At 31.0% G+C, this 12817-nt stretch overlaps 1 protein-coding gene across 1 annotated transcript; it reads right to left on the bottom strand.

The window, feature by feature from the left end:
• Nucleotides 1-2511: 2511 nt before the first annotated feature.
• Nucleotides 2512-3366, bottom strand: LOC125208581 (uncharacterized). Its single transcript, XM_048108227.2, has one exon. The coding sequence runs from the start codon at nucleotides 3297-3299 to the stop codon at nucleotides 2709-2711; it is 591 nt and encodes a 196-aa protein (XP_047964184.1). The 5' UTR covers nucleotides 3300-3366; the 3' UTR covers nucleotides 2512-2708.
• Nucleotides 3367-12817: the final 9451 nt, after the last annotated feature.

Genomic DNA, 12817 nt, shown 5'->3' on the forward strand with positions numbered 1-12817 from the left:
ATTACTACTATAATGGTAAAGAGGCTCAACATTGCACTTACATACTCATTTAAAATTACTCCCTCCGCCATCAATAAACATTTGACATTTTAGTTCGTCCATCAATAAATACCCCATTGTTTTTTACTACTTTTGGTAATAGACCTCACATTCGACTAACTCGGTTTCACTCATATTTCATTCTAAAACTATATAAAAGTATATCTCACATTCCACTAACTTTTTCTAATTTACTTTCCACTATATTCCTCCTTCTTAAAACTTGTGCCCGGTCAAACTTGGTCTTATATTGGTGGACGAATAGAGTAATATATGGAAGTGCGACTCATGTTACACTAACTTTTCTTAACATTTCGTAAAATATGTGCCGAAAAGTAACGGGACTCCTATTCACATATGGAAGGAGTATAACATTAGTACTCCGACAGAACTAATCCGCAATTAACATACACTCCTATCTTACTCATGTTATACTCCTTCCGCACTTAACCTCTTGGAACCCTATCAAATTTCGTGTCCCATTTCGTTTCGCATTCCTCGTCTTATACACCAACGATGCATCTATCAAAGATCGAAGAACTAAACCACATCTTCACAAAGAACTAAACCACATCTTCACACTGAAATCGGGTAGACGACATAATTCTTTAGAAAAATTGAATAACCATGTAGCTATACTCGATTAAATTACAGCAACAGGTAATAAGATCTTGCATAGGTACACAACAGTAAGACAAATCACAACATCTAACAATCAGGTCATCGCCTAAACTACCCAACTTTTACAATTGATCATCAACTTGTAGGGCAACAAAATCTACTTAGAGCGACCAGAAGAAAACAGAAAAATTGTGAGACATAGCTTAGAAGGGGCATCTCACAGCAAGCTTCGTCAAATCAGGACGATGACTGTCCTACGAAAGTCGGGAATGAAACTCTTATGTGCTTTAAGAGGATTTTGACAAATTTGAATGAAATTAACGGGATAAGCAGGTATGGAATGTAGAAGGCTAATTGAACTTGTCGTTCGAGGTCTGCAAACTATCAACCAAGTTTTTCACAAAAGTTATAACTATACGTTACAGTGTAAATGGCCTACGCCTTTTGTGCTGTAACTCTCCTATTTTATTCTCTATTGTCTTTTTCATGTCTCTCTCCACTTAATTCACTAAACCTTATTCCTTAATCTTTAGGATAAAAAAACACATCGACTATGGTAGATCGAAGGGCAATTGAATATGTACAAAAAAGGGGACAGAAGCCACATTTCCGATGTCACTGCACTTCCCAACGCAAAAGTAAAAAATTTGCAAACCACTAAAAATAATCAAAGTTTATAAGGTGTATCATGAGTTTGACGAAGTTTACAAGGGTAAGACTGGATGTTGTACTACGGTTTCTGCCTTTCTGGATAGTAGAGAGCAAGCAAACACTATATGCACATTTACCTGTCAAAAGCGGTAAGAAAGTTCCACAATTTTACTACTGCAAAGCCCATTCCGCAAACTGCATTTCCTTCCAACGAGCCAATATCATTTACTTGAAACTTATCATCATGAAAAAGATTAAGAGTGTATGCTATGTGACAATGACTTCATTTTGAATCTAGAACAGTTTTATATAGTATGTTGGATAGCAAAACCAAAGCACATAAAAGGAACTGGAATTCCCGACGATAAAATAACATTTGCTTGACATTCAGAAATACTAGTACTACATATAGCAGTCTCAACTCTCAAGACACTCAACAAGTTGTAATCAGAGCATCCCAAGAAATTCATGGAGTAGAAACACTAGCACAACACACAAAATCGATAAACCGACTCAAGAACAACTCAATCCAAAGAGTCTGGACTATAGAGTACTTCAAAACACTTCCTCCAATTTAAGTAATTTTGAGTGAATGACTGACAGGTTCGAGAAAAACTCAAACAACAATAATATACTCCTATTAACATGACTTCAATCCATTGACAAAGAAGGAAGAAACCAGTCTTAGTAAAACATTCATAACGGACTACAAACAGCTAAAGATTCTTAAGTAGAAACTTTTCCCTTCAAGTTATGAGCGAAGGCCATAACATATGAATACATCAACAAAGAAGGAAGGTGGTACAATCATACAAAAAATCATGGGTGCAAACTTGTTACATGGAAAGTATTCCCTCCAATTTTAACAACTCTAAGCAAACAAAGGCAGCCATAAGTAGAGCCACAAGTACAATAACAAATTAGATGGACAATTCATTGACAAAAACTTCAAGATACGGAGTATTTAGTTTCTATGATGTACATGAATACAGCTCTTATTCATTCACGCACATCTACATTTGGAGCTTCTTGAATTGAACTAAGGTTATCTAAGAAACAAACTCTCATTACACAAGCAATTTATACAGAAATGCACAAACACAAGCATGTGGATGGAGTATAAGTAAGTTTATGACAACTTCAGATTATACCATGTACAAGAAACAAAAAATTAACAAAGTAAAGTTATAACGATGATAGTAGTAACTAAAGTGGATATCTTTAAAAAGACGAAAGAAAGAAACGTCAAAGATTCAAATTACAGCTCTTATTCAGTATTCGAATAGTTAAGAGAGCTAAATATAAATAAAATAGTGCCGTCTACAATCTCATTTAATGAGAAGGAAGAATCAACCAAAAATAAAGCAGCAAAAAGACCTGGATCAAATTCTCATTCCTCAGCTGGACTTGGGATCTGGCATTGGGAACAAGCCGGCGCCAGCAGCTCCACGCGGTGGCGAGAATCCCAAAAACTTCTGCAAATTGGTCCTAATGCTGATCGAACACAGCAAGTACAAAAACGCCATGGAACAATCCGTCATATCATCACCCGCCAATCCCCTGTGGCTCATCTTCTGCACTAATTTGATCGGAACAAACGGAATTTTGGCGACCGGTTTGCCCTCAAACAAACTATTTAGCAATCCGAAGACCATGAACAAAACTAGGGCAACGACGCCGCCCGATTTGAACTTGAACATGGACAGATCGCGGCTGGATTCCTTCAGAGAGGTCTCGACGCGGTCGATTTTCTTGGTTTTAGAAGTCTTTTTGAGGAGGTTCGCGGAGGCGGAGTTGACGTCCGTCGTCTTCATGGTCTCGAGCTTTTTGGAGGCTTTGTCGATGGTGGATTTGAGGGATTTGTAGGAAGCGGTGCGGTAGATGAGTAGCCATGAGATGGCCTCGCAGACGACGGCGGTGCAGAAGGAAATTCCGACGACGGTGAGGCTGTCGGAGTATCTGAGGCCGGAAAATAGGGCTGACGCCATCGCGATGAGGAGAATAGCGAGTGATGTGGGATCTGAATCTGATGAGAAACGATCTGAGATTTCAAGGTATGTTGCAAAATCGTGTTTTTGTTTCTTACCTTTCCTACAGCGACTCTAACTCGCAGAGATTTGACATCACTACTTTGTTTTAAAAATTACGAATATGAGAGCGATTTTCAATAAAAAAAATTACCAATTTATACAAAAAAAAATATCTCATCCGGAATGTAATTAAATATAAACTCTAAATATTGTACAAACTTCAAACTATGATCTGGACCATTAAAAAATATCAACAGATAAAAAAAAAACATCAACAGAAAAATGCCGACAGAGTTTCAACGGTAGTCAAGGATTGATGTTCTGTTGATATTGTGTTGATACTATATTGACATCAAAATTTTGAAATTTTACACTGTGTTGATATTGTGTTGAAGCTGTGTTAAAGTTGTATTGAGGAGTTTGGAATTTATACAATATATAAGTTTACATTTTATCACTACCCTAGAACCTAATCATAACATGTAATATAACTCAACCAACATTGTATCAGTGCGTAATTATTCGTTTTCTCCCCGAATAACACCTTGGATGTACGCCACAAATGATTGGTTAAATACCATATCTGAGTATCACCATGCACATATAGTATTATTTGTTTTATTTTAGTATAATTCTATTTACATTACAAATGTTCATTTTTTTTAATTCTATAAAATTTATAAAAATTAAAATTCAATTTGTTATTTTATTATTTACTTGAAGTAAAAACAACAAATAAATAAAGTTTTAATTTTATGAATTTTGTAAAAATAAAAATGTCATTAAAATTTTGTAATATATTAAAATTAAAATAAATATGTAAAGCAAAACAAACAACACTATATATGTATTAAACGATGATAATATGCATCAAGCCCCCGCACCGATTTGTTATTTTATTATTTATTTAAAGTAAAAAACTATAAATAAATCAAGTTTTGATTTATAAATTTTGTGAAAAAAAATGTCATTAAAATTTTATAGCATATTAAAATCAAAATAAATATGTAAAATAAAACAAATAAAACTGAATATGCATTAAACAATGATAATATTGCTCATATAAGATACTACAGTACGTATATTATTCTCCTCAAACTCCTAACATATAAATAAATATTCTCTTATTGTATGCATACAGCGACGGAACCACCTAGGGCCAAGGTCGTCCTCCGCCAAGTCTCCGCCCCAGATAGCTTGAGGAGCCCTGATGCCGATCTCTGAAACTCTAAGATTGAGAAAGGGGAGAAGACAGACTATTTAGGCTTTTACTAGTTTTGGGCCTATTTAATTATTGGGCGCTCGTAGATAGGGTTGTTTAATAAGATTATAACCTGAATTCAAGGGGTGTGGTCGAGTGGCATGAGACTCGTCCATCCTCAACCAAATGGTCAGGGGATCGATCCCTACCTTTGGGTATGGAGCAGCTTTAAATCCTTGGCCCAGCTGTCCCACCCATTTAGATGCCGCGGGAAATAGTCACTGAGCCCGCCAGTAGATACCCTTGGTAATCACCAAAATAATATTATAACCTGAGTAAATATAGTACTCCCTCCGTCCCAAAGAATATGCACATTGGGGGACGGCACGGGTTTTGATATAATATTGGTAAAGTAAGAAAGATATAGAGAGAAAAAGTAAGTAAAGCATAGTTAGTTGGAGAATGGGTCTCACCTCATTAGAGAGAAGAGACTTTCCAAAATTAGAAAATGCATATTCTCATAGGACAGACTAAAAAGGAAATAGTGCATATTCTTGTGGGACAGAGGGAGTAATTTTTTCCCTCTCGTATAACATCATATAATTTATAATAATGAAATTAACTTGTATATGGACTCACTTGATAGTATGACAAAATTAGCAACAAAATTAGTAAGAGCATGAACAATAGCGGACGTTCCGACGGACATCTGATCGGCGAGCGGCTCGTCCGTCGGGGACGTCCACTATTGGGGCAGACAAGCGGTTGACAAACATCCGGATGGACGAGACGTTGCACGAACGTCCGTCGTGTCGTCCGTCCTCTCGTCCGCTATTGTGGCCAGGCGACGGACGTCCCGATGGACGAGAGCATTTTTCCATTTTTTAATTTTTTTTTTCAAAACTTTATATATACGACTCGTTGCACTTCATTTCATTTGCACCACGGACGAGCGACCGGTTAATACATGTATTATCATGCACAACATGATCGTCGAAAATGAAGGCCTAAAACTAGGGGTGTCAAAATGGATATCGGATATTGGATACCCGATATCCAAACCCGAAATATCGGGTAATTGAATATCCGATATCCGATTTTTCGGGTTTCGGGATCGGGTTCGGGTATATGATTTTTGGATGATCGGGTATCGGGCCCGATCGGGTATGACCAAATTACCCGAATTACCCTAATTTTTTTTAATTTTTTTTAATTTAATAAATTTAATATTTATTCTTTTATTTAAAAAAAATAAATAATTAAATATACTCCCAAAATTCTTCACTCTTAAGTCACATTTAGGATTAATGTTTGAATTGTGATGTTTATTATGGATGAATAATGGATGTTATAACTTATGAATTTTTAATATTCGTAAAAAAAAATTAAAAATACAAAATCAGGATTGGATACCCTATTTATCGGGACTGGATACCCGAGTCGGGTATTTGGGTACCCGAAATTATTTTTGGATCGGGTATCGGGTATTTGATTTTGGAAAATTCGGGATCGGGTATCCGAAATTTTCGGATCGGGTATCCGTGGATACCGGATTTGACAGGCCTACCTAAAACAAAAACATTTCACGTTCGGCTAGCGGTAAACTATACAGATTCAAGGCATATTAACATGTACTTGTTTGAATCGTTTTTTTCAATTGTACTATGTTAAAAAAAAATTAATGAAATTATTATTGCACTTTCTCCGTCTGTATTCGTGTCGAAATTTTAATTTCATATTTGTGAATTTGTTTTATTGGTTATTATTGTGCTAGGCTATTGTCCTAGTGTTAGACTATTATTGTGCAGTGGGATGCCCTAATGACGTGACAGAAGGTATTTTTGGGATATCCTAATGCTAGGCTATTGGGATGTCCACACTATTGTGGATGCTCTTAAATCATTTCTTTCTCGTATAACATAAAACAAAATATAATAATGAAACTAATTTATAAATTATTTTCTTACTTTCTTAATAAACTAGCAATTTGAGATTATATTAACAATTATTGTTACTGTGCAAATGTAGTTAACAAAGTATATATTAGTATATGAATGTATATTATTCAAGAAATTTTGTTGTTATTGCTTATCTTCATGTATCATTATTCATGAATGTTACGGAATAATTCAACTGCAGCCACGAATATTTTAAATAGTACAATCCCGAATTCAAGTGAATTGACACTGATCCTCGCAATTGTAACAAATTTGGTCAAAAAAGTATTTTTATTAATGAAACTTATTAAAACAAATTTGGAAAATAGAATGAGAGACTATTGGATGAATGATATCTTAATTGTATACATTGAAAGAAAAATTTTCGAAAGAGAAAAATGAAAATAAAACACTCTTCAGCGATACATGTCGACTCATCCAAAATTGTTATCATCTAGTGTTTGATAAAAAATGTGCATATATTACATGTAAAATTTAATATTTTTATAGTATTTTTTAATTTCAGCCTCTACTTGTCCTTCACTGTACGCATATCATTCTCCTCGAACTCCTTACCTATAAATAAATACTAGTACTATTTTTTATATTTACTTTTGGTTAGTTTTATAACAACAATTTAGTGGTTTATGTTCCCTTTAAAAGAAATATGTTCCCTTTTAATAAGTTACTTAAAAATAGCAATGACTTCATTTTGAAGGATTGTTGGTTGTTCAAGTTGTTGTCTTTGATCAAATAGCTTAATAGTTGCTGCCCAAATTTGAATTATTCGTCTCATATATTTTAATACGTGGTATAATGTAGATAGTTTGATTATTCGTGAAAAGGAATAGGTAAAATGAATGTCGACACACAATATGTGTAATTGAAATGGCCAAATTGAAGCATCATTTTTTCGTTAGTTTTATAGTAACTTGGATTATTGATTTGGACTAATTATTTTTTTTTCAGTATATACTCCTTATTTGAATTCATGTTTGATTATACGACAGATGGAAAAAAGGATGTTTACATGAAATGTATAGCAGTAGTATTACAGATGAAAAAGCGACACGAAATTCATTTCCAATATATCATGTCTGATTATACGACATGTTTAGCTCTATTTAGAATGATGATTTGGAAGGTTGATATAATTGGGCTAATGTATTTATTTATTGGATAGTGATAAAATTAGGGTAATTGTACGTATATAATCGAATTTTTTTAACATTTAAAACAAATTTCATATTAATTGTTCTGCAACAATTTGGAAAAAAAAAAAATTAACTTAAATATTTGTATATTTAAGAAAAAAATTATTTTCTTACTAAATATTAGTATATAGTAATTAATTATAATAAAACTCGAAATCATGTTATACTTTGACATAAAATTTCTATATCACTTCTTTCTTATTGCTACATACTATAATACAATAAATAACAAAATTAATTTTTAATTAAATTTAAAAATTAAAGGAAATTATGTACATGTACAATTTATGTACATTTATCTTTTCCTCTTTAAATAAATAAAGAATAAATAATTAACATAATATAGCAGTTATTTTTTTGAAAACATATTGCACTAAATGCCCAATAAAGTAGAGTTTTCGCAGATAACCGCTGACGCATATCCGCCTTGAGCTACAAAACGACAAAAAGGAAAACGAAGGGAAAGTGCCCAACAACTAGCGCATTGAAAGAGAAGTAATAAAATCCAGCCTTTGATTTAAATGGTAAAACACTGTTAATCAAACAATATTTCAAAAGAAAATTTAGAAAGACACATGGTGTCCAATGTCAATCATCAACAACATGAAACATGATCAAGCGTTTGCATTGAATATCCTCTCTCTTCTTTACTTTGTCTCTCGTGAACTCGTCTATCTTCTTTTTCACTCTAAAGATTAAATATATCGCAACAACCCGATAATCAAACAATCAACATTAATATTTAATGCCAAAAAATAAATACAAGATATATTAAATGCAAATTTCCATTGTCTATAATCAAACAAATTATTCATTTGATTTAGAATATAAAGTATATCTTGCATTGAGAAGAAGATAAACCATAAAGAAAAAGTAAGGATAAGAGAGAAAGAGAGTATACAATAAAAGAAAGGGATAAATATAGCCCTATCTAAGGATTTGAGGGCAATTTTGTAAATAAACTAAAGAATTGAAAAAGTATTTCAGTAATATTATAAAGATCAGAAATCATATGAAAATATTTTATAGATAATAAGGACTACGTTTGATAATACTGCATAATTCGGAGATTACATTTATATTCCTTCATTTAAAAAACAAATTAATAATATTTTTATCACCTCAAAAATTGTAGTTCTCTCTAGTTAAAATATAGAGAATATACAGTAAAATAAAAGAGAATTATATAGAGAATACTTTTATCTATAATTTTATATCATTTAATTTTACTTTACTCCTTTTCTACCTTAACTATTTATTACCAATATTGTTTTTCCAAAGCGAGTGTAGAAAATGAAATGACTCTACTAAATATGGAACAGATGGAATAGTAAATTATTAGTCGTTTCCATCATTAGTTACTAGTATGATCAAGTTATTATCATGTAAACTCATGCCTAATTTACCATGATATAAATGACAACCGGATTACTTGCCATGGCTTCATGTACATGTAAATTTATGTACATTTATCTTTTCTCGGATAGTGATAAACGTACATAATTGCACGTACATAATCGAACTTTTTTTTAACATTTTACACTAAAAATTGATTTATAAACATTAATTGATTTAAAATAAATTTCATACTACTAATCATTTTGCAACACTTCGAAAAAAATTAAAATTTTAACTTAAATATTTGTATATTTAAGAAAAAAATATTTTCTTACTAAATATTGCATAAATAATTCTAATCAAGCTCGAAATCATATTACGATTTGACATAAAATTTTTATATCACTTCTTTCTTATTGCTACATATAATACAATAAATAACAAAACTAATTTTTAATTAAATTTAAAAATTTAAGGAAATTATGTACGTGTCCAATTTATGTACATTTATTTTTTTCTTTAAATGAATAAAGAATAAATAATTAACATAACATAGCAGTTATTTTTTTGAATACATAGTGCACTAAATGCCCAATAAATTAGAGTTTTCGCATATAATCGCTGACGCATATCCGCCCCATGAGCTACAAAACGACAAAAAGGAAAACGGAGGGAAAGACCCCAACAACTAGCGCATTGAAAGAGAAGTAATAAAATCCAGCCTTGGATTTAATTGGTAAAACACTGTTAATCAAACAATATTTCAAGAAAATTTAGAAAGACACGTGGTGTCCAACAACGTGAAACATGATCAAGCGTTTACATTTAATATCCTCTCTCTTCTTTACTCTTGTCTCTCGTGATCTCATCTATCTTCTTCTTCACTCTAAAGATTAAATATATCACGACAATCCGATAATCAAACAATCAACGTTAATATTTGATGCCAAAAAATGAATACAAGGTATATTAAATGCAAATTTCCATTGTTTATAATCAAACAAATTATTCATTTGATTTAGAATATAAAGTATATGTGCATAGATAAGAAGATAAACTATAGAGAAAAAGTAAAGATAAGAGAGTATACAATAAAAAAAATGGACAAAAATAGCCCTCTCAAGGATTTGAGAGCAATTTTGTAAATGAACTAAAGAATTGAAAAAGTTATTTCAATAATACTATACAGATCAGAAATCATATGAAAATATTTTATAGATAATAAGGACTGCGTTTGATAATACTGCATAATTCGGAGATTAAATTTATATTCATTTCATTTAAAAAACAAATTATTAATATTTTTATCACCTCAAAAATTGTAGTTCTCTCTAGTTAAAATATAGAGAATATACAGTAAAATAAAAGAGAATAATTTAGAGAATACTTTTATCTATAATTTTATATCATTTTTTTACTTTACACTTTTTTCCACTTTAACTATTTATTAGTACGGAGTATTATTTTTCTAAAGCGAGTGTAGAAAATGAAATGACTCCACTAAATTTGGAACGGATGGAATAGTAAATTAATAGTCGTTTCCATCATTAGTTACTAGTATGATCAAGTTACTATCATGGAAATTCATGCCTAATTTACCATGATGTAAATGACAACCAGATCACTTCCCATGGCATCATGTATATGTAAATTTATGTACAATTATCTTTTCTCGGGTAATGATAAATGTACATAATTGCACGTACATAATCGAACTTTTTTTAACATTTTACACTAAAAGTTGATTTATAAACATTAATTGATTTAAAAAAAAATTCATACTAATCATTTTGCAACACTTTGAAAAAAAATTAAAATTTAAACTTAAATATTTGTATATTTAAGAAAAAAAAAAATTCTTACTAAATATTGTATAATTAATTCTAATCAAGCTCGAAATCATGTTATGATTTGACATAAAATTTCTATATCACTTCTTTCTTATTGCTACATATAATATACGGAGTAATAAATAACAAAATTAATTTTTAATTAAATTAAAAAATTTAAGGAAATTATGTATGTGTGCAATTTATGTACATTTATTTTTTTATTTAAATAAATAAAGAATAAATAATTAACATAACATAACAGTTATTTTTTTGAAAACATAGTGCACTAAATGCCCAATAAAGCAGAGTTTTCGCAGATAACGTTGACGCATATCCACCCCATGAGGCATGAGCTGCAAAACGACAAAAAGGAAAACGAAGGGAAAGGCCCCAACAACTAACGCATTAAAAGGTAAGTAATAAAATCCAGCATTGGATTAAAATGGCAAAACATTGTTAATCAAACAATATTTCAAGAGAATTTAGAAAGACACGTGATGTTCAATGCCAATCATCAACAACGTGAAACATGATCAAGCGTTTACATTTAATATCATCTTTCTTATTTACTTTTGTCTCTCGTGATCTCGTCTATCTTCTCACTCTAAAGATTAAATATATCGCGACAACCCGATAATCAAACAATCAACATTAATATTTGATGCCAAATGAAAACAAGGTATATTAAATGCAAATTTCCATTGTTTATAATCAAACAAATTATTGATTTGATTTAGAATATAAAGTATATCTGCATAGAGAAGAAAATAAACCATAGAGAAAAAGTAAAGATAAGAGAGTATACAATAAAAGAAATGGACAAAAATAGCCCTCTCAAGGATTTGAGGGCAGTTTTGTAAAAAAACTTAAAAATTGAAAAAGTTATTTCAATAATATTATAAAGATCAGAATCACTTGAAAATATAATGAGGACTGCGTTTGATAATACTACATAATTCAGAGATTAAATTTATAATTCCTTTTATTTGAAAAACAAATCAATACTCCCCCAGTCCCACTTTAGGAGTCCCGATTGAGTTCGGCACGGGTATTAAGAAATGTAAAAGAAAGTTGGTGAAAAAAATAATGGAATGTGAGTCCTACCTTTTTATATTAGTTTTATAATAAAATGTGAGTGGAAAAAGATTAGTGGAATGTGGGGCCTAATACCATTTATAATATTCCAATCGGGACTCCTAAAGTGGGACACCCAAAAATGGTAAACCGGGACTCTTAAAATGGGACGGAAGGAGTAATATTTTTATCAACTCAAAATTTGTAGTTCTCTCTAGTTAAAATATAGAGAATAAACAATAAAATAAGAGAGAATAATATAGAGAATACTTTTATCTATAATTTTATATAAATTTTTTTACTATAATTTTTTCTTAACTTTAACTATTTATCAGTATTGTTTTTCTAAAGCGAGTGTAGAAAATGAAATAACTCTACTAATATAGAACTAATGAAATAGTAAATTAATAGTCATTTCCATCATTAGTTACTAGTATGATCAAGTTATTATTACTATGTAAACTCATGCCTAATTTACCATGATATAAATGACAACCAGATCCCTTTCCATGGCATCACGTCATAAAAAAATGAAAATATCAAGCACCATTTTCATTCCAAATTTGTATAACTAATTCCAAAATAATACTGCATCTCTCATAATTAGAATTAAGTGTTGATTATTGTTATTATTAAATTTTCATATAAAGATAATTTGAAAATCACAATTATAGAATGCATGTATTTTGAAGATTAAAGAAATTGGACATAGTAGTAATAAAAAGTTTTATGAAGATTATCATTGACAATTTGACATTTCCTTGTTTGGAAAGCATGGAGAAAGTGGACCCTAAACGAAATATAACAGTTTTTACTCTATTTCCGTTTTTAACCCGCTAATGTTTTCTTTTCTGCTGTGTAGGTGCATCTTCTGTCTCTA

The sequence above is a fragment of the Salvia hispanica genome, chromosome 6 (genome assembly GCF_029641045.1).
Source record: "Salvia hispanica isolate PSC_SH4W2 chromosome 6, Shi_PSC_v1, whole genome shotgun sequence".
In the NCBI taxonomy this organism is placed as follows: Eukaryota; Viridiplantae; Streptophyta; class Magnoliopsida; order Lamiales; family Lamiaceae; genus Salvia; species Salvia hispanica.

Coding starts and splice junctions, on each gene's coding strand:
- LOC125208581 (XM_048108227.2), bottom strand. CDS start 3,299: ATGGCGTCAGCCCTATTTTCCGGCCTCAGATACTCCGACAGCCTCACC.